At 39.0% G+C, this 27,327-nt stretch overlaps 1 protein-coding gene across 4 annotated transcripts in view; it reads right to left on the minus strand.

Annotated features, from left to right (window-relative positions):
• Positions 1 to 6,561: 6,561 nt before the first annotated feature.
• LOC124551161 (SPRY domain-containing SOCS box protein 3) overlaps positions 6,562 to 27,327 on the minus strand; it is a 74,006-nt gene continuing 53,240 nt past the window's right edge. For 2 of the 4 annotated variants that reach the window (XM_047126155.1, XM_047126137.1), the window contains exons 6-9: positions 25,682 to 25,756; positions 24,801 to 24,890; positions 22,817 to 22,848; positions 6,562 to 7,796 (exon numbers count right to left, since the gene is read on the minus strand). In XM_047126155.1, the coding sequence (XP_046982111.1) occupies positions 22,826 to 22,848; positions 24,801 to 24,890; positions 25,682 to 25,756 (188 nt within the window). In that variant the 3' untranslated portion in view covers positions 6,562 to 7,796; positions 22,817 to 22,825. Of the gene's footprint in view, positions 7,797 to 13,697; positions 13,717 to 22,816; positions 22,849 to 24,800; positions 24,891 to 25,681; positions 25,757 to 27,327 lie in introns of those variants that run through there. The other 2 variants (XM_047126146.1, XR_006967789.1) reach the window with 2 other exon arrangements.

Here is a 27,327-nt window from a genome sequence, read left to right on the forward strand (position 1 = left end):
TCTGGATGGTCAATTGTGGACTGTTACAGGGCCTTACATAAGACACCAACCACTTCTTCCATCATTTCTGTTTCTTTACCACCCAGTAACCTGCTCATTACTGTCGATGTCACCAGCCTCTTTGCTAGCATCCCCAATGCTCATGGCCTTACCATTATTGAACATTACTTTTCCCAATTCCCAACTATATCTTCACCCACAATTATTTCTCCTTTCAATCATCTGCACACAAATCCGTGGTACAGAAATGGGTACATCCAGCACGACAGCACCCTTTGCTACCCTATTCATGGGCCATCTACAGGAATTCCTCTGAACCACATAGAATCGCATATCTCTCATCTGGTTGAGATTCATTGATGCATCTTCATGAACTGGACTGAAGGCTCCTCCAGAACCTCAACACCTTCCCCATTCACTACACCTGATCCTCATCAGCTCAACAAGCCACCTTTATCGTTGTTGACCATCACCTCAAGGATAGCTATATCAGTACTGCAGTGTTGTCAGTCATTATTAATGTCACATCAGCAGTCAACCACCACAAAGAAGTTGCATGTCCATGCAGCATCACTGGCGGCGCCACTCCAGACGAGGCTTGTGCCACACCTCTCGGGTATAGAGAGTGTTGCCACCGCCCAACGGTTATGAAAGACAGACACAAAGGACAAGCAAAGCAGTTTCGTCTAAGTATTCTACTTTTTCGAGTGAACAATCATCACTCTGCCGAGCTTATGTCAGACTTTTATATTCAGAGTGTTTAGTTGCGTCTAATGTACAGTGTTTGTAGTAATGGTACCTAGAACATTTAGAATGTGAGTGTTACAGACTTACCATATTATGTAGCTCATTGTCTTTGGATGCTTCTTTGTGTACCTTTAAAATCAAGAGTTCTATTTGTATAAATAATTCCGTGAGTGTCCCCGTCAGTCACAGCAGTGGACAGCTGTAAAGATAAGTGTATTTAAGCATTAAATAAAGAGTTGTGTCATTTGACTATACGTGTTAATTCAGTAGACTTATCTTTTTCTGCCCTGGTGTATGGAAGGAGAACACACCTCCCCACCCACATCAAACCTACCAAGCACCAACAATACCTCCACTTCAACAGCTGCTACCCATGCCACACTAAGAAGTCTTTTCCATATAGCCTAGCCACTTGTGGCTGTAACATACCTCTGTAGTCCCAGACATTCCCTCTCCAAATAACCAAGGTTCTCACCAAGACCTTCACAGATCTCTCATGACTTCTCCCCAGAGGAGCACTCCCCTTGTGACAGAACCACCCAGAACTGGAGCATTGAATGCCATTCTCCACCATGGTTTGAACTAACTCTCATTGTGCCCTGAAATGAGGAATTCCTTTCCATCCCCCTTTCCAGTGATATTCTGCTGCCCACCCAACCTACGAAATACCTTTGTTCATCCTTAATCCATCCCTTCTCTCAACCCCTTGCATCATATCCCTGCAATAGATCTAGATGTTAGATCTTTCCCATACATCCTCCCTTTACCACCTCCTCCAGTCCTGCCACAGGCATCTCCTCTCCCATCAAAGACAGGGCCACCTGTGAAAGCACCCATGTGATCTACGAACTTAGTTGCAACCACTGTGCCCATTCCACATGGACATGACTACTGACAAGCGGTCTGTCAACATGAGTAGACCAACACCAGCTTTTTTGAATTGTGCATGTATGAACTCTCCCTACAACATACCCTTCCCTTCATTCCTGTGGACCCCCCTCTCAAAACCTCAACTTAACTTCCATCTGAAATCCCCTTTGCTCCCACTCCAGTACTACACGTGCCTTTTATTCTGCCAAGGCATGTACACAGTATAAGAGAAAAATGCCTATGTCACATATAATAATAATTATTAGAGATTATCTTATTGACAAACTGAAATATGGAAAGACTGAGTGTGAGCTGGTCATCACCAAAGTGTTTTAATGTAAAAGGATCTCAGACTTAAATCAATGGTTTTGTGTCTGTTATTGAATTGTGAGGCCATAAATTTGAACAATTCGAGAGCAGGAGGCTTCAATTCATCATGTGCCACTGAGGACTTACAGTGACGCAACCAGGTTAGCACCATCATAAGTTAAGGGTAATCCATTACCTGGAATGTTGCAGGTCTTTAAGGCCTTCACCCCATAGTCCATACACAGATTTTCCGAGTAATATCTACAGGTTCCTTTAATCCTCCAATCACCTACAAGGAATACCCTCTCATTATGCAGTATCACTCTGGATTGACAAATTATTCCAGGCATTTAACTACTTATCATAGTGCTAGGACATATGAAACATCCTACCCACAATCCTTCTCATCCTTCCCAAGATGATATTCAGCTGCCCAAAAAATCTACATAATGTTCTAGTGCATCCTTATGTAACAATTACTTTCAATCCCTTGCCATGTGGATCATACTCCTGTGGAAGACCCACATGCAGGACATGTCTGATAAACCCACCAAAGCTCATCCTGTTTGTGAGGCCATCATTCGTTTCCTCTGTTGATAGCAGAATAAATATACATCTGCGAGTTGCAGAAACACATGGCTAAACCTCTCTGATTACAAAAATCATATATGAAGATGCTCATTTTGGATGCGCACTGCAGCAGAAGTGGAAGTTGTCCAGTCATTAAGAGACATTGTTAAAGTGGTGCTATAATGTGTGTTCAGCTGCATGTGAGAAGGACATTTAATCTTAGTGTGAGTGTAGGGAATGTATCCTCAGAATGAATCATTTCTGAATGTAAGATGTTATTAATATCTCATGGCATATTTCATTATTCTGATTTCTAATGACAATGGAGTTAATACATCAATGGTAGCTTCTTAGTCTGTTGTGCTTTCTTATCGTCCACCAGTAATTAAGAGTTATTTATTAATCATTCACTGCCCAAAAACACTCAGCTGAGACAAGCCTGTCACAGGCTTATTCTATTACAGACAGGCCACCCGTGAAAACAGTCTTATCATGCACCATCTCTGCTAAAACTTAAGCACAACATTTTATTTTGGCATGGTCACCAACCACCAGAATGAAAGGCTACTGCCAGACTGTGGCCAAGAACAGAGTTGAGCACTCAGTGGTGGAATGTGCTGCTAAGCACAACATGCTCAGTTTAAATGGCTGCTTTGTAACTTGTGCCATGTGGATTCTTCCCCCTCAATATCACCTTCTACGAATCACGAGATGGTAACTGTCATTGCAATACCTCCTCTGTTCCCATAATTAACTTATTCATTTGCTGTCCATATAACAATCAGTTTTCAGACAATCAGTCACATACTAAGCTTTAGTTCACACACACACACGCGCGCGCGCACACACACACACACACACACACACACACACACACACACACACACACACTCATATAACAGAGGGAAACATTCAACGTGGGAAAAATATATATAAAAAACAAAGATGCTGTAACTTACCAAATGAGAAAGTGCTGGTAGATAGACAAAATAAAAAACACACAAATTTCAAGCTTTCGCAACCCAATGTTGCTTCATCAGGAAAGAGGGAAGGAGAGGGAAAGACGAAAGGATGTGGGTTTTAAGGGAGAGGGTAAGGAGTCACTCCAATCCCGGGAGCGGAATGACTTACCTTAGGTGGAAAAATGGACAGGTAAACACTCGCGCGCGCGCACGCGCACACACACACACACACACACACACACACACACACACACACACACACACACAATCCATCTGCACATATACAGACACAGGCAGACATAATGTATATATGTCTGCCTGTGTGTGTGTGTGTGTGTGTGTGTGTGTGTGCGCGCGCACAAGTGTATACCTGTCCTTTTTTCCCCCTAAGGTAAGTCTTTCCGCTCCCGGGATTTACCCTCTCCCTTAAAACCCACATCCTTTCGTCTTTCCTTCTCCTTCCCTCTTTCCTAATGAAGCAACCTTGCATTGCGAAAGCTTGAAATTTGTGTGTGTGTTTGTGTGTTTTTTATTGTGTCTATCTACCTGCGCTTTCTTGTTTAGTAAGTTACAGCATCAGAGTGAGATCTTAAATTATCCGTTCTGTTGTTGCAAAAACAAACTTAAGACTATGTACACTGTTTTACGAAGAGACATTGCAACTTGAAATAGAAATGCATACATTGATATAAAGAGTGACAATAAAAAATCATCAAATTTTTGTTGCAAACACGAACTAATGGCCATACACATGGTTTTACGAAGAGACCTTACAACTTGAAATCTTCTACTGAGTAACAGCTTTCCTCAATTAATAAATGCTTCAGTTTATTAAGGTGTTTAAATTAGCTGTTTTCAGTTCAGTTTTCCCTTTCCCATGTATTATAATTATGTGCATTACTGTTTGTTACATCATGTTCTGGATTTACTTTCACAAACATGATTGCCTGCAAGACATGCACATAATATATGGTAAATATTTTCTGAAAATCTTCTACAAGACTCTTGTTTACTTCGGCTACCACTCTTACTGCCTTTTTTCTAGTCTAAAGATTCTGCCTGCATAGACTGATGATGCCCCACTCCATATCTCAGAAGTATACTGAAGAGGTGGTTGTATCAGTCTGAAATATATTTGCCTTAAGCTACCATTGCTCAGGAAGGCTGAGACCATTTCAATAGATACACATTTGTACTGATTTTCTTACAAATGTGATCTACAAGCTCTTTCCACCACAGGCATTCATCAACAATAATGCCAAAAATTTGTGTTGTTTGTATGGCTAAGAGCAAATGGTGGTGTAAATTGAGAACATTTATGTTCTGATTATAGTTAAGCATGAACTGCATTGTCACTGTCTTCTCTTTATTTCCAAGTACCGTATTTGCACTAAGGTAAGCAGACAGAAAATTTTAATCCATTTCACTACTGTTGGCAACAGTTTTATACATGGCTGAGCTGAAAAAAGATGTCTCAGGAGCACAGCTTACAACGTTGGAGTTTTGTGGTTCAGTTAAATTGTCAACATACACAAGGAACAGAAAAGGCCCTAATACAGCTCCTGGAGGCACACCACATTGAAGTATCATGTAGGTTAATTTATTTAGCTGGTAACAACTGTTCGTTTCTCTTACAAGTTGGCTTGACACACTGTTCCCTGTCTTTTAAATAGAAGATGAGTAGTTGTAAAGCTGTTCCTTTTCTAATTTACACAACAGATATATATGATTGACACTATCAAAAGCTTTACTCATATCCAGGAAAGTGCCTGTTACATTGTCTCCATTATCCAGCTTTAAAATTTCATATATACCTTTCCTAAAACAATGTTTTAGAGTGTCGAATAGATTATGTTTGATGTAATACCCCTCAAGTTGATTTAATATTACTTTCTCTGGTAATTTGCCAAGTTCTTAAGTTAAAGACATTGGCCTGTAGTGTTTGTTGTCAAGTTTTTATTCCCTTCTTATACACCCGTAGAATTTGAATGCTTTTCAAGAAGTCATGAAATTCTCTATACAGAGAGAGGTATTTGTTAGGCATGGTAGAGGCTTCACTAGTTCTCGTCTGCATTCGTTTAGCAGCTTAGATTAAATGTCACCCACCTGTAAGACATTTTAGGTTGAAGTTTTGAACCGATTGCTAGTAGGTCCCTCTCAGAAATGCCACAGACAGAAAAAGATTGGTTTGTGTTTCTAACATTAAAATTTGGTTGCCCAGTCTTGTACATCCTTTTTGCTAATTGTAGTAAACTTCTGTATGAATTTTTCACACACTTATTTTAGATAATTTATTATTTCTTCATTTTCTTTCATGTTAAGCTTTTGTGGTTACAAGACTGCTCTTTTCCACAATCTTTATATATTATTTTCCAGGTTGTTTTACCAACACAACTGGAGCTGCCTACTTGCCAGGCATAGTTCTGAGATTTAAGGTTAGCCAAGGAATCTGTAATTGTGCTGAGGAGTTTATATTTTGTTAAAAAATATTGTAATTTAGTCTGTCTAAAGAGTATATAGTAGCCTTTCATGGTCTCTCTCAGGTCAATGATCTCAGGACGGAAAATCTCAGCTTTCTGATTTATAGCTTTGTTTACTTCTTTTACTAAAGAACGTGTTTCATTTGAAGTTTTATTGAATAGTTTGTAGAAATTTTCCAATTTATTATTGACATCAGTTGCATTGTTTCCTGGTTCCCATAATCCTTCTGGTCTCAAAGTTACACTTTCCCACATCTCACAGCCTCTTCCATGATCTTAACTTTGAGTTTCTCCCATAAGAAAATGGGGATTGGGGATGGGGAACATAGGTAAGTACTTTCTGTGCAACAGAAGCATCATTCTCCTGGAATGAAACTTGAAAATTAGAGGATGATTTCTTTTATGAATTTTTGAAGTCATTGTTTCTATAGCAGAGTCAGCAAAAGGAGATTCCTGGCAGCTGGCAGCCAGTTGCTGGCTTTCAACGGAACTGTAAATGGGTGCAGGCAAAGTAACAGTCATCTACAGAGCGGTGAGAACACAGGCATTGTATAGAGACATACAAAATTGTGTTAAGTGATTGAGGTAGACACATGAGGCAACTACGCTACACCCACTGCAAGTAGCAGGAATCATCTTTTATTGTTTCTACTACAGAACTTCACATGATCTCGAATCAAACAAAGCAGTTTGATTTCTATACTCCCACAGACAATATGACGATGTAACAAATTGATATCAAACCAACTTATAAATGTACTCTGCTATTATACAATGCACAATAAATTGATTAGCTTGAATCAACATAGAATAATTAAAAACCAATAGGTAAATTTTTTATTTGCCTGGACATGGTGTAGATTGATTCTGGTAATATATAATTACCTAAAGTATTTTAAAAATTGTTCACACAGCATATTTATTATACATAAGTATTTCCTTTCATTGGGTTAAAACATTATCAGTGGTCTGGAATCAAATATACCGTATTTACAATTTTGGGTTAGTTGCTGATTTTAAAAATTTTCATAAACAATAGTAATGTAACATTTAGTCACATTTGACATCATATTTCCTGAAGTGCTGCAAGTGAATGTGAAAATAAGCAAGAGAGATCAGTATCAAAGACAGTAATATGTGAAAAATGTTTATGCAAAGTGGTACTTATGAATGTATACACACCACAGAAGGGGGAGGGGAGTGGGAATCACACTTCAGGTCTGTTTTCAGGTCTTTAAGGAAACCAAAATTGTAAAGATGTCTGCAAAATATTGTTACAACCTGTCAAAAATTGTGAACTATGTGTGAATTTCTTTCAATGAACTGCTGCATTTTCTTTTTTTGCAATATGTTTCTCACAAGATAAATTTTCTGCTACTTAAGTTCATATACAGGTACCTCCTTTTTATAAAATCGTTTACTAGCTAAAAGTGACATTGAAGTTTGAGTTCTTATACTCCATCTATAGTTATGTACATTGAAAAATATTTTACTTATAATACGTAAATACATGAAAACTTCATGCTAAGGCCATCTTTGCTATGACTGTTTAATGTCTGTCACAATTAACATTCTCATTATTATCACAATTAATATTCTCATTATCATCAAATTTCCTTTCTGTTGAGCAAGCTCATACATGGTAATTACATTCTGGATACAGGAACAGTTCAACATAACTTTTACCACGACACAGAAATAAAACAGTATGTGTAAAATCTGTTCCATGCAGTCTTGGTACTGGTCATAATTTACAACAAAAGAAAAATGCAATATCACTTTCACTGGTACAAAGACCGGTCCTTCAGCAAATCCCAGTAAAATTACACCTTTGTCCAAAACATGGGAAGTCTTATTTCTGAAAATAAAAACATTGTTAAGCACTGCAGCAATTGCTAATATTAAAAATGAGAAAATAGTAGGATACAATGGCAAACGAATACAGAAGTGTTGTTACTATAAGAAATAGCAAACACAAAACCTTCCATATTTACAAACAGCCTGTGAGCCTATCTCAATGTAAAGGTATTTAAAGATGCTAATGACTTTCAAGAAGCTTTGTGATGAAGGGAAGTAACCAAGGTATATACTAAACATACATCAAGTTGTTCAAAAATAGAATACTCAAGAAACATTTTCTGTGCTTTGTATGTTTACTTTCCAGATACACGAGTATGACAACAGCTTCATTTATCTTTGCTTAATCTTTAAATAGCACTTTCTTGCCACATTGATCAATTGTGTGTACCTGCACCTCTCTCTTATCCACTTCCTCCCAACCATAATACCTGGTACTACTTCCAGTAAAAAAACTGGAACTCAAGTAAAAGCTGATGAAGAGGAACCCAAGTGCTGGATTTTAGAAAATGTAGGAAGTGAGCCTTAGGAGGAAATGGTGGTAAATGGTGCTAAATAGTTTGAAAGTTGTGTGTTTTACTTAAGTAATATTCTCTTTTTACAGATCTATAGAGTTAGTTTGTGTGCTTAATTTCCTTAGTGATGTATTTTCTTTTACCCACAGTCAAATGAATCTTATATCCTCAGTTTCCAAATTACACATTTTTCATTACCATGCTGTTGTTATAATGAGAAGCTTTGAGTACAATATAACAGAGATGACAGTTCACCACTCTCATTCAAGATAAGATCCCTACAGGGGTACTAGGCAAGTAAATAAAATAGTAATAACTGTTAGGCAGCCATTCATGCCATCATTTTAGATAAAATCCCTCACAAGATGTGCTAATCATATTGCAACGAAATGGTAAAAGTAACCAAAACCTTGCTTATGAATACACAGCATGAAGGTAGTCATGGATGATACAATCTATGCATATTATAAATTCAAGTCCCTGCCACGTTTTTCTGTCTGTACGTGAAGGCTAATCTCACAAACAATGGTAGGGATTTTTTTTATAACATGGCAGCAAGTGTAAAAGTATGAAGTGGAAAAAAATTGATGATAAAAAGAAAGCCTGTCTAAAAAGTAAGGAGAAAATTACCAAACTGGGGAGACACACATCAAATTTGCACTTTGTAATGATTTCGAGTCAACGCCGCAGCAAAGCACATCAAAACTAGTGCAAGAAAATGAGAATTCTGTAGACAAATGGACTAAAGCTATGAACAAAAACAATATTCATAAAGTGGTAAATAATGTGAAAGTTGCAGATCCTGTAAAAAATAAAAAAAATAAAAAAAAAAAATAAAAAAATAAAAAAAAATACTTTTGCACAAGAACTGTGATCATGCAGTTAAGAGTTCTGAAAGAAAAGTTGAAAGAAAAAGAATGTGATACAGAATTGGGAAGACACTTTTCCTGTACCAAAAAATACCAGATGCAGGAACATGACAGGTTTAAACATAAACAAGGAAATCTGAATTCAAAATGGGTACAGTGTTTTGCGTAATGTGTGTGGTGATTCAGAAAACTGTGGAAAGAGAGACTTGCTACACAATATTCCAAAGAAATTAACCATGAAATATATAAAAATATCTAACATGACAATGACACTAAAAATTAGTTTTCACAATGTGGCTTCATATACATGACAATAGTTACAGAAAAGCTGCATAACACATCTACAGAGTATAGAGCATGGCAAAACCTGGTGCGAAATTTAGATATGTTGTTGAAAACTGTAAACCTGTGGGGGGACCTACAAGAAAGTGACTGCATACTAATTATGGGTGATGAGAGTGATGTTTACAGAATGAAGCACTGGAAGCAGGAAGAACACAGACATGGACAAATTAAGACATGGAAATGTGATTCTATCATTTCACACAGAAATGACCAATGGAAAAAATTTGTGTGAATGAAGAAATCAGGAAAACGAATGGTTTGTTTCATAAATTTACTAAATTCTATCCAAATGTGTCACTCAAATAAATTGCTCTTTATGATATTTTTCACAACATGGACTTCATTTTAATAATGCAAGAAAAGTTAACTTTAGTGTTCAGCTTATGAAAAAAAAAAAAAAACTCACATTAAGCATAAGCTACCTGTTTCCTGACCACATCTGAACTGGAATATACTGGCAACAGCAGGGAATCATTTGAGATTGCAGAAATGGTTAATACAGAAGAAGGTAAAATAAATGCCATAGCTGAAGTGGTTCACATAGCAAAGGCAGCCTCACGTGTGTGTGCAGCCACCAGCAACAACCCTGACATCACTAAAATTGTAATCACAGCCACTACACCAGCCAACAGAATAGCTACTGTTGCTCAAAATTACTTGGTGAATAATTTACTTAATTAAACTTTGTCAAACTTACAATATTACTTATTGAGGAATTTATAAAAGATTCTTTCTAATGCTATTGCATAATTTATATCAACAATAACTAGCATAAATTTTTATTCCATTTTAGGGATACAGCTCAAAGTATCACTTCGTCCTTCATGAAATCTTCACCGAGTAGTAATAGCTTTCAACTAGAAAATCATATAACTTGCTTTTTAAAATATTTAGCTTCATATTCATTACATAACACCCTTTTATTTTGTTGTGAATTTTCATGGCTATACACTCATGAGTCTAAGCATCCAATTTTAAGTGATGTGAGGTGAGGTAAGCATAAAGTTTTCTTTATGTCTTGTGTTGTATGTGCAGCTCTGCTGCATAGGAAAAGAATCACCTCAAAGATGTATAAAGAGGGGACAGTTAATATTTTTATGTCCTTAAATATGGTTGACATAATGCCCTTGGCTGCGCAGTGCACATGTTACAAATGATTCTTTTCTTCCTCAAACAATGGAAAATCCAGGATGGAATGCAACAATAGTATGCAAAGGAAAGTTGCTACTCACCATATAGTGGAGATGCTGAGTTGCAGACAGGCGCAACAGAAAGGCTGTGACAAATAAAAGTTTTGGCCATTAAGGCCTTCATCATTGCAACTTTAAAATTTATTTAATATTTCCCAAGTTTCCTCAAGAAATTATGCCACATCTAATAACAGATGCAAAGTAGCTATAGTATGCTACTTTCCTTGTGTTCATACGAGTGGCACTGGTTAAAATTTCCATTGCATATGCAAGGCTGTGTAATTTATTTGCTAGAGATTCTAATTGTGAATTCCAACTTAAGTTTTTGTCCAAGTTTATTCCTAGGATTCTGACTGAGCCAAGTTCTTCCATTTTCTTTTATTATTGTGAAGAATACATATATCTTCAGTTTTTGACTGTATGGTTTTAAAACTCATCATGTGGGTTCTTGAAATGTTTAGCCTTAAGCCATTTAGACTGAACCTAGTTTCCAAGTTACTTAACATATTCGTGACACACTGGGGTATATTGTCAGAATTTTCATTTTCAATTAGGGCAGACGTATCATCTGCAAACAAGTTTATATCGAAAGGCCAGTCATTTACATAGAACAGGAATAAAATTGGTCCAAGGATTGAGTGCTGAGGTACACCTTGTGACAGTTTACTACTCTGAGAAGTAATCTGCTCCATTTGATGTTGCCTCTCCATGAGATATGATTCAAACCAGTTCAAAGCAATATCCCTTATCCCATATATGTTGAGTTTGAAAAGCACCAGAGCATGGTTTACAGCTTTTGTAAGCTCACAGAATATTCCTGCTACTTTAGCTTTCCTATATAATGATGAAGTAATTTTTTCAGTAAACTTGTTTATCACATCTACTGTGTTTTACCTTGTTGAAAGCCAAATTGGTTATTTGAAATGATATTATACAGTGTGGTGGAGCTTTGTATCTGCAAAGCAGCAATTTTTTTCAAATATTTTGATGTGACTGGAACTACAGAAATGGGGCGATAATTTCCCACATCGTCTTCTGAACATAAAAAAAAAGTTTTATTTTTGCGTATTTAAGAGATCAGGGAAGTAACCTTCCTCAAATTATTTGTTTATTATGAGAGAGAGAGAGAGAGAGAGAGAGAGAGAGAGAGAGAGAGAGAAAATGAGATACTACATAATAAACTTTTTTAATCACCTTTTTATATACAATTATGCCAAAGTAACTACCAACCGAAAAAGAACTTTTGATCATGCACCAAAATACTCAGTCTTTAAGATGTAAACTTTTAAGTGTGAAAGAACTATTGAGTGTTTGGGAAAAGAAATGTCCTGTCAACATCGAAGTCATTGGAGATGATGCACAAGGTCAGATTGTTTCTAGGCTAGGAAAGGAAATCCTTTCAAAGACATCATCATGGCATTTGCCTAGAGCGATTTAGGGAAATCATGGAAAATCTAAATAAGGATGGCCGCATGCAAACTTGAACTGCTTTTGTCCTGAATGTCAGTCTAGTTTGCTAACCACTTGGTGAGTGGTGGGGAAAGCCCTAAAAGTGGGATGTTTTACTGAACACTGGCTTTGTGAGCAGGAAATACCTCTATGGTAACAAACAAACCTATTCAGTAGCATTACAATTCTGGGGGTCAGCTTATAAAAAAGGTTGTTTCTGGGGGTCAGCTTATAAAAATGGTAGCAGTTGCATAAATGTGCAAAAATGGCTTATGAATGTGGTAGGAAGAGAGGTAACATAATAAAATTCAGTACTGAAAGAGACTGAGTGTTAATCAGTTGAAACTGTGGTTCATAATACATGATATATCATCATTAACACTTCCAACATAGGCCTCTTCACACCCTGAGCTTTGATGTGAACTGGCATAGTTCTGAATTGCTTTTTAATACCATAATAAAAGAAATGTGACAAGACTGCGAGGTGTGCATAATTTAAAAGCGAAAAGCATTTATGTTACAGAAGTAGGAGTTTATTTGAGAATATACATTTCAAACAGACATTATAATGAAAACAAGAACCATATCAAAAGTGTGAAAAGAAAAAATCTTTTACATGCTCTCTCTCGTAACAGTTTGGAGACCAAGCCCGGCACAACTTGGCCCACAACTTTGCGTTAAAAAGACTGCACTTGACTACAGGTCAGGCTGCGATTTCCTCAATGTGTGAGCCACCATTGTTTGAAAACTGGACTCATTTCATATGAGAACAAAGTAAAAATGTCTCACGACCTAACCCTCAAATGCTGCTGTCTTCTGTTATCAATTTCTAGAATCATTCTGAAAGAAACATTATCAAATGTAACAGCTGCTGTCGAGAATGGCTGAATCAATATGGCAGCATTGACAAAATTTTGTTCATGTACTCATTATTTTTCTGTTTGCTATAATTCTGCTACAAATATGTCATGTTTGTTGAGTGAGCAAGAAATTTTGGAAGCACAAGAGGAAGAACTTGTTCAGTAAGTCACCTTGCACTTTTTCCTTGAGAACATAACTGTACTTTCTGTTAAAATTATTTTAAAATCTGTAATATATCCAAGGACTACAGCAAATAAGAAAAGTAAATATTTAAGCTTGCCCCCCCCTTTTTTTTTGTAGGTATTACTCTTTTAGATACACCAGTTACATTTGTGCCAGTAATGCCTTAAATAATGGCATAATTTGCCAGTTTCCTAGGCCCAATATTCTTTAAGCAGCCAGTCTCCGAAGTGTTAGGGGTATAATTATGATTCTGTCTGCATACACATAAATAGTACAAGAATGTTTCAAAGTGGGCACATGTAGCTGACAATATTTTATGTGGTTAATGTGTAATTAATTTTAGTATGGTAATACCTGAAGCATTTTGAGGCACAAAGACCAACATTGCAATTATTGTACCACCTACCCTCCTTTTGATGCACTTACCAGCCTCCTCTTTCCCTCTGTGTCAACCAGACCTCACAGCAGCCACGCTTTATTCACCTTGTTTGCACAAGGTGGAACTTTCTCTGGAAAATGCCATGCAAATTTCCTGTCAATTTATGAGTACAAAGCGGGCAATTGCTAAAAAATATCTCCTCCCTTTTCAGCAAATTTCTTTCACACTGTCTTCATAGAATCTACCAGAGATATGTTCCTTCTAGTCTTCTATTTCTATAAAACTGTTGACTGCTGACACAATAAACAGGTGGAAAAATAAGTTTTTCCACAGCTTCACATTATTTCAGGCAAATGGATAATAACTGAAGAGCTATCTTCCCTATCAGCACCAGCTTTATTCTTACCATAATAAAAGTTGACATCTGGCTTTTGATTTCCGCCATTTCTCTCTTGGCCCTCTCTAGAATAGCAGTGTTGGCGGCTTTATGTTTTGTGGAAAGACTATAAATGTCTCTTACTTATTTCCACTTCACTACCAAGAGGTGTTCTTTCATTTGAAAAATCATCAGATTGCTTTTAGTTCCAACATTTTGAACAGTTCTAACAAACCCCTTCTGTTTTTCATTACTGTTCCCACACCAAGAGTTTCTTTTTCCCACAACCCATCCAACAGCAATATACTGGTGTAACATCTATCCATATAAAAGCCACATCCTTTGGCAAAATACTTGGAACACAATATCTGTACAAGGCCTGGATAATTCTGTCTACATTCCCTGCAGAACCTATGTACAATCAAAGTTCCACATGTATCCTGTTGCTGAATCACAGAGATAATACCATTTGATCCCATATTTGTTTGGTTTGTTTTTCATATATACCCTAAACCAGATATGGCCTCTGCACACTTGCAGTGCTTTCATACATGTGCAGAGCTCTTTCACCTGGATGCACACTTCCCTCTCTGCCATGTCATGCAGCCTGATCAGGAGGGGTTTGAAAAAGAGGAAATTGTGACTGTACCACATTTACGTAGTAAGGGACTGCGTGCAGCTTGGTTTCACATTTCCTATGTCTCAACACCACAGACCACAAACAAAACAAATTTTTATAATACACTCCTGGAAATGGAAAAAAGAACACATTGACACCGGTGTGTCAGACCCACCATACTTGCTCCGGACACTGCGAGAGGGCTGTACAAGCAATGATCACACGCACGGCACAGCGGACACACCAGGAACCGCGGTGTTGGCCGTCGAATGGCGCTAGCTGCGCAGCATTTGTGCACCGCCGCCGTCAGTGTCAGCCAGTTTGCCGTGGCATACGGAGCTCCATCGCAGTCTTTAACACTGGTAGCATGCCGCGACAGCGTGGACGTGAACCGTATGTGCAGTTGACGGACTTTGAGCGAGGGCGTATAGTGGGCATGCGGGAGGCCGGGTGGACGTACCGCCGAATTGCTCAACACGTGGGGCGTGAGGTCTCCACAGTACATCGATGTTGTCGCCAGTGGTCGGCGGAAGGTGCACGTGCCCGTCGACCTGGGACCGGACCGCAGCGACGCAAGAATGCACGCCAAGACCGTAGGATCCCACGCAGTGCCATAGGGGACCGCACCGCCACTTCCCAGCAAATTAGGGACACTGTTGCTCCTGGGGTATCGGCGAGGACCATTCGCAACCGTCTCCATGAAGCTGGGCTACAGTCCCGCACACCGTTAGGCCGTCTTCCGCTCACGCCCCAACATCGTGCAGCCCGCCTCCAGTGGTGTCGCGACAGGCGTGAATGGAGGGACGAATGGAGACGTGTCGTCTTCAGCGATGAGAGTCGCTTCTGCCTTGGTGCCAATGATGGTCGTATGCGTGTTTGGCGCCGTGCAGGTGAGCGCCACAATCAGGACTGCATACGACCGAGGCACACAGGGCCAACACCCGGCATCATGGTGTGGGGAGCGATCTCCTACACTGGCCGTACACCACTGGTGATCGTCGAGGGGACACTGAATAGTGTACGGTACATCCAAACCGTCATCGAACCCATCGTTCTACCATTCCTAGACCGGCAAGGGAACTTGCTGTTCCAACAGGACATTGCACGTCCGCATGTATCCCGTGCCACCCAACGTGCTCTAGAAGGTGTAAGTCAACTACCCTGGCCAGCAAGATCTCCGGATCTGTCCCCCATTGAGCATGTTTGGGACTGGATGAAGCGTCGTCTCACGCGGTCTGCACGTCCAGCACGAACGCTGGTCCAACTGAGGCGCCAGGTGGAAATGGCATGGCAAGCCGTTCCACAGGACTACATCCAGCATCTCTACGACCGTCTCCATGGGAGAATAGCAGCCTGCATTGCTGCGAAAGGTGGATATACACTATAGTAGTGCCGACATTGTGCATGCTCTGTTGCCTGTGTCTATGTGCCTGTGGTTCTGTCAGTGAGATCATGTGATGTATCTGACCCCAGGAATGTGTCAATAAAGTTTCCCCTTCCTGGGACAATGAATTCACGGTGTTCTTATTTCAATTTCCAGGAGTGTATAATATAAATGGATAAATAAAAAATCTACTCACTAGATGGCAGAGGAACAGACACACAAAAGGATTTAACTTTTATAAGCTTTCGGAGCCAGTAGCTCCTTCTTTTGGAAGAGTTTAAGGGGAAGGATGAGGGGTGAAGGAAAAGGACTGGAGAGGTTTAGGGAAAGGGGTACAGTTCAGAAGTCACCCAGAACGTCGGGTCAGGGGAGACTTACCGGACGGGATGAGAAGGAAAGACTGATTTTTGGGGACTACATCAGATGAGTTCTGAAAACCTGAGAGCTTAAAGGTGGAAGACAGGGTAATACGCAAGACAGAGATACTACTAAAACATCATACATCAGTTAATAAGAATGAGAAGCTAAGTGCATTGTATGTAACAGAGGTGGGTTGATGAAAAATAGACAAGTCAGAAAGTGAAACAATTAGGAAACTACACTGAAGAGCCAAAGAAACTGGTACACCTGCCTAATATCATGTAGGACCCCTGGAAGCATGCAAAAGTGCCACAACACGATGTGGCATGGACTCTACTAATGCCTGAAGTAGTGCTGGAGGGAATTTACACCATGAATCCTGCAGGGGTTTCCATAAGTCTGTAAGAGTACGAGGGGGTGGAGATCTCTTCTGAACAGCATGTTGCAAGGCATCCCAGATATGCTCAATAATGTTCATGTCTGGGGAGTTTGGTGGGCAGCAGAAGTGTTTAAACTCAGACGATTGTTCCTGGAGCCACTCTATGCAATTCTGGATGTGTAGGGTGTTGCACCGTCATGCTGGAATTGCCCAAATCTGTCGGAATGCCCAATGGCCATGAATGGATGCAGATGATCAGACAGGATACTTACGTTCATGTCACCTGTCAGAGTTGTATCTAGTTGTATCACGGGTCCCATATCACTCCAACTGCACACACCCCATACCATTACAGAGCCTCCACAAGCTTGAACAGTTCCCTGCTGACATCCAGGATCCATGGTTTCATAAGGTTGTCTCCATATCTGTACACATCCATCTGCTAGATGCAATTTGAAATGAGACTCGCCCGACCAGGCAGCACATTTCCAGCCATAAACAGTCCAATGTCGGATTTGACAGGCGTAAATCCTTGTGAGGCGTAAAGTTTTGTGTGGTGCTGTCTCAAAGGTACACAAGTGGGCCTTCAAAAGTCCATATCGATGATGTTTCGTTGAATGGTTCGCACAATGACACTTGCATTGAAATTTGCAGCAATGTGCAGAAGGGTTGCACTTCTGTCACACTGAACAACTGAAGAGTTGTTGTTGGTCTCATTCTTGCAGGATTTTTTTCTGATCACAGCGATGTCGAAGATTTGATGTCTTACCAGATTTGTGATATTCACAGTCCACTCGTGAAATGGTCATACAGGAAAATCTCCACTTCATCACTACCTCTGAGATGTTGTGTCCCATCGCTCATGCGCTGACTACAACACCACGTTCAAACTCACTTAAATCTTGATAACCTGCCATTGTAGTAGCAGTAACCAATCTAACAACTGGGCCAGACACTCCTTATTTTATATAGGCACTGCAGACTACAGTTTTTTAGGCACTTCGGTGTAAAATGGAGTGTAGAAAGGAATAGCTACTGTGGATAAATGCCGAGATGGAAGGAATTAACATAAATTAAGGCCAAGTATGTGCTGAGAAGCAAGGATATGTTGTACTGCTAGTTCCCAAATGCGGAGGTATCGGAAACTGGTGTCTGGGGGAAGAATCCATATCGTACATGTGGTGAAACAGGCACCGAGGTCATGACTGTCATGTTGTACAGCATGTTCATCCTGGCAGGATGAACGGGCATAGGCAGAGGGTGTATGCGGGCAACACACAATATCCTCTGCCTTCCCCTTCAACTCTTATGCCAGAAGAACAAGACACTGGCAGTGAAAGCCTGTAAAAGTTAAATCCTTGTGTGTGTGTGTGTGTGTGTGTGTGTGTGTGTGTGTGTTACCTTGTAAGTAGATATTTAATTTATCCATTTATATTATATTATCAATAAAACAAATTTTCAGTATTATTCAATTAACTTTGATGCACTGAAGACATAACAAAATTTTGTCCGGTACAAACTGTTGGCATATGGACAGATGTAGACAATTTTGCAGCTTTTCATCATTCAGGTTTGCCATGTAATGTTAACTTATTTAGTTCCATAATTGAGAAAAGTCTTTCATGCACATATACTGACTGAAATATTGTTTCACATTTGCAACCTCATTACGGAGATATGGAAACTGTTCCCAACAGAAAGAATGTAAAAATCCTGGTCAGTTTTAACACAAAAGAATTTCTCTTTTAAACAGGAACTACATTGCAGATCGGGGGTAGGGGGGGGGGGGGGGGGGGTAGTTCCAACTGCATATGCTCAAAAACAAAAACAGGTGTAAGATTTGTAGTATCTTCAATATGTTTGGAAAAGTATCTTTGTAATTCTTTGAATACCAGGATGAATTCTTCAAAATTTGCATTTTGCTTAATGCTGGCTCTTAGGGAAATGGATGGAATTTTTTTGTCGGAATTTGTCCCTTACACAATGCAATTCTTTTTAAATGAATCCCGATCACATCAGAAATAAGTCGTTTCTCACCTTGAAACATGTTACTGTGGGCAGTCAAGTCCACTTAAAATGCGACATCTGCACTCCATTCCGGACCTTCTGAATCTTCATTCCTGGTTTCCTTTTTTGTTCATAAATTCAGCAACAGCGGGATTTAAATTGAAAAATCCTTCCAGTCAAGCTCCTGGACTTAACTAACAGACTTTGCAGTAATATGCAAGACATTTTCAGAAAGAAAGTGTACTATGATCACAACAGGCTGTGGCTTTTTGTTTTTTTGAGGGTTTCCAACACCAAGTGGTAGAGGGAGATCCCCTGACCAGAGGAAGTGTCACAGGAACACGGTAGTACATAAACTCATGTAATAGTGTCCAGTTGCATGAAAGATGTTGGTAAGAAATCCCATGAAGTGCAAGTCATGTGGTGTGATTTGATTCCTACTCAAAGGAGGAATAACAACTACTCAGGTCTTTCTTTTCTTTTTTTTTTTTAATTTTCTTATAAGAAAAAAAGTGGTTTACAGTGAAGATGTTATTAACAGACTGAGAGCATTAAAGTGGTGTAGTGAGTCTAGTGGAGGCAGAACAAATGTTCATGATGTACAGAGGAGGGGAAGGCCATCCATTTTGACCGATGTGTTGGTGCAAAAAATTAAGTGAACTGTGTATGAAGACTGCCAATCGAAAGCAGATGAAATTTCTGTGATGTTTCCACGACTCTCCCAAATTCTCTTATATGAGACACTCACAGAAACACTAGGGTACTGGAGGAGTCCCAAAACAGCTGATAGTGCAGCACAAGAAAAACAGGGACAGTAGCAAAGAAGAGTTTCTTGAGCGACTTGAATTGGAAGGTGAGGATTTTCTGAAGTCTATTATGACCGGAGATCAAACATGGGTGACTCATTACCAGCCTGAGACAAAAAGGCAGTAGTCACATCAATTCTCCATCTGCCAAAAGAATTCAAATCCACAATTTCAGGAAAAAAAAATCATGGTCTCTATGTTTTGCCTCGTTGGCAGACCATCAATGCACAATGATGTTGTAAGAGCCTACAAATATTGAAAAGGAGCATTTGAAACAAAAGGAGGGGAATGTTGATGAGAGGAATGTGCTTTTTGCATCACAAAGCCAGTCCTCGCAGCCTTAGTCACCAAGGCGCTCTTGCACTCATTTGGTTGTATGTAAACAGTTTCTTTTCCTGCCATTTTGAACATTTTTCTTTCATATTATAGATGCACATTATATTTGCTGCATTTCAAATTGTAAAAAGTTCATTTTTTTAACATTTGTGTATTTCATTTTATACTCTCACTTATGCCCTTAAAGTAACGTAACAGCTATGGTTCTATTTTATTGTATTTAAAATGGGTAATGGCATACTGCTGACTTTTTTTAAATGCATTTGCAATTACCAATGATCAATTATAAATGTTAACTTTCTAATATCCCATAAATGTCAGAGGTCCCTCTCAATGATTAATGTCCCTGCTCCCTAATTTCTCCATTTTTAAAATATATTTACAAATCTGGTAAAAAACACAAAAAAATGTTTGTTTCATAAACAACTCACCTTACTTCTCAAAATAGTGTCCTTTGAGAGATGAACACTTGGTCCAGCGATTCTCCAGCTTGTTCATCCCATCACAAAAATACATTTTGAGAAACCTACAAACAGTTATTGATTGCAACTAGCAAGTTTCTTTCCGGCAACCAAAAGCTTCAAGTCAGGGAACAAGAAAAAGTCACTTGGGGCTAAATCTGATGTACAGGTTGCACGAGGAACCAAACTCAAAGCCCAATTCATGCACTTTTGCCACTGTTATCACTTATGTGTGGGATGGTGCATTATACCCATAAAGGAGCACTTCTTTTTGTGCCAACCTTGGTCTCCCTCCAGCCACTGCAAGTTTTCAATGATCTGACAATAGAGCATAACAGGGCCCAGTTAAGGTTCTGCCTTTTCCAAGTAATCTATGAGGATTATTTCTTGGGAATTCCAAAAAACAGTGACCATCACTTTACTAACTGACAACTGGTCTCTGGCTTCTTCAGTGCACTTTCACCATCCTTTTGTCCATTGTTTTGATTGCTGTTCTAGCTCTGGTGAGTAATACCAGATCCAGGTTTCATCAACAGTCACAAATCAGAACAAAAAGTTTTGCAGATTACCACTGAACATTGCCAGGCATTGCACTGAAATGTTGTGCTGCATGTGCTTCTGGTCGACTGAAAGCAATCATGGCACTCACCTCGCATGCGGCTTCTTCACAGCCAATGCTCCATGAAGGATATTATGCACCCCCTCAGGTGAGATGCCTACAGTGTAAGCAATCTCACTAATTCTTGTATTAGCATATAGTAGATTTTATCAGTGGTTTCCTTTGAGGTGAAGACAACTGAACAGCCGGAGTGTGCTTCGTGTTTGGTGCTTGTACGACCATGTTTAAACTCATTAATTCAAAAGTAAATCATGTTCAATGATGGTGCAGAGTCCATGTGAACATCTAATTCTGTTTTGATTTGTGCAGCAGTCCAATCCATCAAATAAAGATACCTCATAACAGCACAAAACTCTGTTTCCTCCATTTTCAATTACAATCAACACGCTGACCAATTCAAACAGCTTTACACAATCCTTTGAATAATCAAGAAGGCACAACAAAAATGTTCCATTCTTTCATGGAAATTTACCAGACTTATCAAATCACACTCTTATTGATTTTGCTACGACACATACATTAAATATTTTGATGGCAATTTACATACTGAGCTATTTTCAGATGTGCCTCTTTCCTATGTTCAAATTCCAGTAGCTTGTGATTGCAGTTATGGTCTTGTTGGCACAAATTTGACCCCTTTTTTTTAACAATCATTTGTTCATATATGGACTCTAAATTTACATACTTAGTTTTTGTAAGTATCTGTAATATAATTATTATTCCCGATGTCATAGGCATTAATTTAACACCAAATATCAATGAAATTGTTTTCCTGGTACAGTGCTGGATTGCCAGTATCAGTTGGCCAAGCAAATGACAAGATACCCAGTATAGACTTCCAAAGTTATGTACTTCCTTGTTGAAATTCAGTCATTCTAAAATCCTGTATTTTATCCTACATTTCAGTGACACAGATCACAAGCGAAGTTAAATAAAATTATTTTAGCAATAAGCAAGTATTTTACCATTTAGAGCCAATAATGTATGTTGGGTTGAATATGGGGGGTGGGGATAGTTGTCCCCCTGAATTCTTATTTCTCCTCAGTTCCTGGTGCTGTGTGAAAGACTTCCTGAATGTGTCCCTTCTTCTAGTAGCCTTTTCTTCCATACAATTCACTATCAAATTGTTTGCATGTGTGCCTTTTTGTTAAAATATGCCCAAAATGGAGATTAATTAGATGTGACAGGCATTTCAAAAACAGTCAGTCAATTTTTACTAATCCTTCTGTGCTGAAACCTTTTAAGAAGGAAGGTGTAGTCATCACTGCTGGGTATCTTGAAAGACAGTGACATGAAACACTATTTCAGTTAAGGTTTGCATATAATGCAACTGGTCCTTAAATATTTTAGAATTGTATCATCCACAGGTACTTTCGCATCATGTAAGCAATGGTTATGATCACTTTTCCCATTTCATACCCAATTTGGTTGCAAATCATCTTACAAGTTTCTTGTTTAAAGTGATAGCATAACATTTATCACTATTTTATTTTTCTGCCTACCGGCAATTCAACACACTATCTTAAATGTGAGTGATGATCTGTAATATATCTGAAATGTGAGTATGATCTGTCATCTCAGTTACACTACACTCAAAACTTCTCATTAGCACAAAAACTAAACGTGGAAGTTAACTCCATAGACAAGTAAACAAGAAAACATTCATTCAAACAAACATATGACACTCATGCCATTTACCAGCATCCCATCCTAATGCTCACTTCCCATATTCTCTACATTCCAGCACTGATGTTTCTGTTCCCCACCTTCTGCTTGAGTTCCATTTTTAAATTACAAGTAGATCCAATCACCTATTTAACAATATACAACCAGAGTACATCTATGATTAAGGATGCAATAAAGTTATAGTGCGCATTGCTTACCTCTCGTATTTAACTGCGTGCACTGACTAAGCCTGCAAAAGAAAAGATTAATATAATCTTATTAATCTGTTGGCATTAACAGAGCACATGTAGCATAATTTGGAAATATGCCCACTAATGCTTGGGTGCATATGAGAACTGTCAGTGGTAATTTTATCTACAGTAGAAAGTATGTATTGATTCATCCTGAAGGTGTGAAAACGAAAGCAGCAACTCATACTCTACTATATGTTTTTATTTATTTGTTTATTTATTTTTTGTCACAAACTATGAGGGGCGTACAAAAAGAAACAAGTCGGAGGCATAATTACAGAAACCAGTACCTGTATGTTAGAAGTATTGACCGTGGTTGTTGAGACACTTGTCCCACTGTGACACAAGGCCGTGAATGGCTGTCTCATAAAATTCCCGGGGCTGCGATTGTTAACCAGTTCTGCAGGTACAGCTCCACACGAGTGCAGGAAAGGTTATGCTGATGTTCTTCTTTGACCAAGATGGCTCCCCTTCTGATTCACTTCCTGTAGCACGGGACAACAGTGAATGCCCAGCATTACTCACAAACCTTGACCCTTAACATTGCAGCCCCAGGAATTTTATGAGACACCCATTCACCGTCTTGTGCCACAGTGGGGCAAGTGTCTCAACAGCCAGGGTTAATACTTCTAACATACAGGTACTGGTTTCTGTAATAACGCCTACAGCTCGTTTCTTTTTGAAAGCCCCTTATATAATTCAGACTATAGATTTATATATAAAAACAAAGATGAGGTGACTTACCGAACAAAAGCGCTGGCAGGTCGATAGACCTGTATACCTGTCCTTTTTTCCCCCTAAGGTAAGTCTTTCCGCTCCCGGGATTGGAATGACTCCTTACCCCCTCCCTTAAAACCCACTTCCTTTCGTCTTCCCCTCTCCTTCCCTCTTTCCTGATGAGGCAACAGTTTGTTGCGAAAGCTTGAATTTTGTGTGTATGTTTGTGTTTGTTTGTGTTTGTGTATGTTTGTGTTTGTTTGTGTGTCTATCGACCTGCCAGCGCTTTTGTTCGGTAAGTCACCTCATCTTTGTTTTTATATATAATTTTTCCCACGTGGAATGTTTCCTTCCATTATATTGAGACTATAGATTTAGTTTTTTTACACATTCTTCTTCAGGTCTAGAAAGGTTAACAGAGAAAATTCCTGCTCATAACCTGTCTTAGATATGCAGTATATTTAGAACACCAAATTGAACATATTCAACCACACTTAGTTATAGGGGATAATGCATCATAAACAGCACAGCGTATGCACATGCTACATTACTACAACCGGTGTTTACATCTCTGCATTATCTATAAAAGAATGCAATATCACATCTACTTATGGGCACAGAGGCTAGCAAAGTTAAATGACTGAATTAGTCATAAATTAAATTTATGCTTGTGCCAGAGGAACAAAATCATAAAAAGAGGAACAGAATTATAGAAAGTTAACTGAAGGAACCACCACCTGCATAATTAAAAATTAAGGTACCAGGAAACATGGACTGGATACAAGACAAGCTAAATGAGCAAGCTGTGTGTACATTTATTAAAACATGTTACCTACTGTAACCAAGATTTTTATGGTATGTCCAGTTTAAATTTTTCATAGCTACATTACTAAGTGACTATTCTGGAACCTGGCACCAGTTTTCAGAACAAGTTGCAGGGCGCCTATCTGATACCTTCCAGGGACAACAAAAATTTGATTTTCAATATTTTGTGTAGTTATCAAACAAATTTAAAATTCTGTAACATCCACTAATTAAGAATTACAATCTTATGTTACATGTTTAACACAGTAAGACAAGTATTACAATTAGAAACTCACTAACACTAACTAACTCTCTCTCTCTCTCTCTCTCTCTCTCTCTCTCTCTCTCTCTCTCTCTCTCTCTCTCTGTGTGTGTGTGTGTGTGTGTGTGTGTGTGTGTGTGTGTGTTGCGGGAAGTGGTAGGGGCTTACCTGCATGACTATTTTCGAGCAACGATGTCTCTAGGTCACTGTCAGAATCACTGTCCAAAATCACATGTGACACACATCCAGTTACGGCTGCTGTAATAGAATAATTGAACAATTTTGGTTAACGATTTTAATTGGAACATCAGATAAAACTGTCAGAGGTCCCAAAAGTGGTGACAGCAATGGAGTAAGTGACGGCTGATGAAGGGAATAGCCAGTGTATTTAAGTTCTTCCAATGAAATAGGTTGGAGGGGTAGGGGGGGGGGGGGGGGGGGGCAGCAGACAGTGTACAGCCCAAGATCAAATGCAATGGAAATGACTTGTCAGAAGGCAGTAAATTATAATCCCTCTTAAATATTATAATCTTTAGGTACGCTTTGTTTTCTTTTGCTGTCATGAAAGGTATTTAGAGGGCTTAACACGTTTAGTGAAATTTTTCAGTCTTTCTTAATTATAGTCTTTTAGAAAACACTAACACTTCATGTTTATAAAGGCAATTGTAACAATTTTCTAGACATTTAAGGTCAAATGGTTTTAAATATACCACATTCTTTTGTCTACAAGCTGGTATTAAGTATACACACTGCAACTTGTGAAACCATATTGAACAACTGGAAGTATTAAAAAAGCTGATGAAATTATGTTAGCATGGAGTACATGACCATGTTATTACACCATAAATGTAAGACTTATTGCTTCATTTGAAAGCAACAGAAACTATCAATTTGTGAATTCAGCTATTTCTAGAAATTGTATCCACCCTACATTTGTTCTCTTCTTTATTAAATGTTTTACCAGTATTCCACAATGCACGTGTTAACTAATGAAAATTAATTTACTAATGTATCATGTATGTTTATTCTGACAACCTATTGTCACTTACTTGTATCATGTTCAGTGTCTTCCTGCTGTGTTGTACGGCTTTCTGTGCTGTCTTTAACATTCATGGTTCCAGATGCTGAAGGGAAAAAAAAAGAGTAACTTATTCATGTAACAAACGTCATTCAAAAAGTTTTCTGCAGTACTTCATTCATAATAATCAAAATGCTTGTAACCTGATATCATATCAAGAGATGCAGATTGAGCATATATGACGAAACAGCTAAGCAGGCCACCCAAAATATAAACAGAGCAAGTAAATATTTCTTGGTGAAGCCTTCATAAAGTTTGATGGCAAATTTCCAAATGTATCCACGTAATTTTTAACATAAATGGACCTTTAACTTTTCTCTGTGCCATTGGAAAGAACATAGAAAGAGAATTTCAACAACATAACATTGTAAAGATCACGGGACAAATGACCACTACTAGTTGGCGGGGGCCAACTCGGTGTGTGTTAAAGTGGGCTCAATACCCACCTGCGGCACTCTGGGTTCTTTTTGGTGGTTTCAGATATGGGTGTTATGTGGGAAGCTGCAGACAAACAATTGGTGAACATAAACAGTTCATTATTAACCCATTAATATTAAGCAGCAATTGTAATGTGTCCTTGACTCTGGTGCAGTTTGGTGTACTGATATTTCCAATTGGTACAGTGTGTATCACAGACATAGCATTTAGCTAGTGCAGTACAAGTGCTGCATGGGAGGTGGCACCGAGTTGCCGGTGGTGGCCATCAGCAAAATGCTGCTTTACTCTGGGCAGGGGGCAGCCAGTGATGCCTTCTCATTTGTGGCAGGTTGCGATGTTGCCTAGACTCTAACCCTGGACTGAAGGCTGGAGAACTGCTGTGGGCACCTGGTGGGAGATACAATGGTTAGTGGTCTCGTAGAGGTAGCGGCAGAGTGTTGGCTATCAGGGCCTGGGCAGTAAGACAGTGGTCCTCATATCGCGGCCTGGCGACAGCAGTGACATTGTTATGGCGTTAACTCCAAGGATGCACCAGTAGAACTCCTGGTGACGACTGACATGACAAGTGCCAGGTGCGGCTTGGTAGTACTAATCATAACCTACTTGACCACGCTAGGGTTTAAATGCAGCTCTTTGGCACTGAAAAAGATGGAAGGAGTGTCACTGCCACATTCCTTTGTGGTGTTTAACCTGCTGGCTAGCACAGAAGCTTCCCAAAAGTCAGTCAGTATCTCAGACCCAGCTATTGCTGGATGGCAGTACTTTGAACGACAGAAATGGTTGGTGTCTTGCCAAGGGTGCAACATCAGCAGATAAATGATGGTGCTCTGGATACACCTCTGGATCCTGCTGTGTTCTGTGCTGCTACAACATGTAAAGAACTTGATTAAATTGTAACAAGATAACAATGCCACAAACCAGTACCCGCCATCAGTAGAAGAGGTCCCACAAACATGTGTCCTAATGTAACAAATGTAAGCAAAACCAAAACTAGGGTATGGTTTTTGTTTTTATTATCATGATTGGCACATCAAGTGCTCAAAATGTTGATGTTGGGCATCACTACGGATGCTACAAAGCAATTCCATACAAATAGCACTGCACGTTTAATTTCATTAGGACGTATCACAGCACAGGACAGTGTTATATGCCATTTCGTACTCTGTCTGAGTCAGCCTT

This window comes from Schistocerca americana, chromosome 1 (genome assembly GCF_021461395.2).
Source record: "Schistocerca americana isolate TAMUIC-IGC-003095 chromosome 1, iqSchAmer2.1, whole genome shotgun sequence".
Lineage (NCBI taxonomy): Eukaryota > Metazoa > Arthropoda > Insecta > Orthoptera > Acrididae > Schistocerca > Schistocerca americana.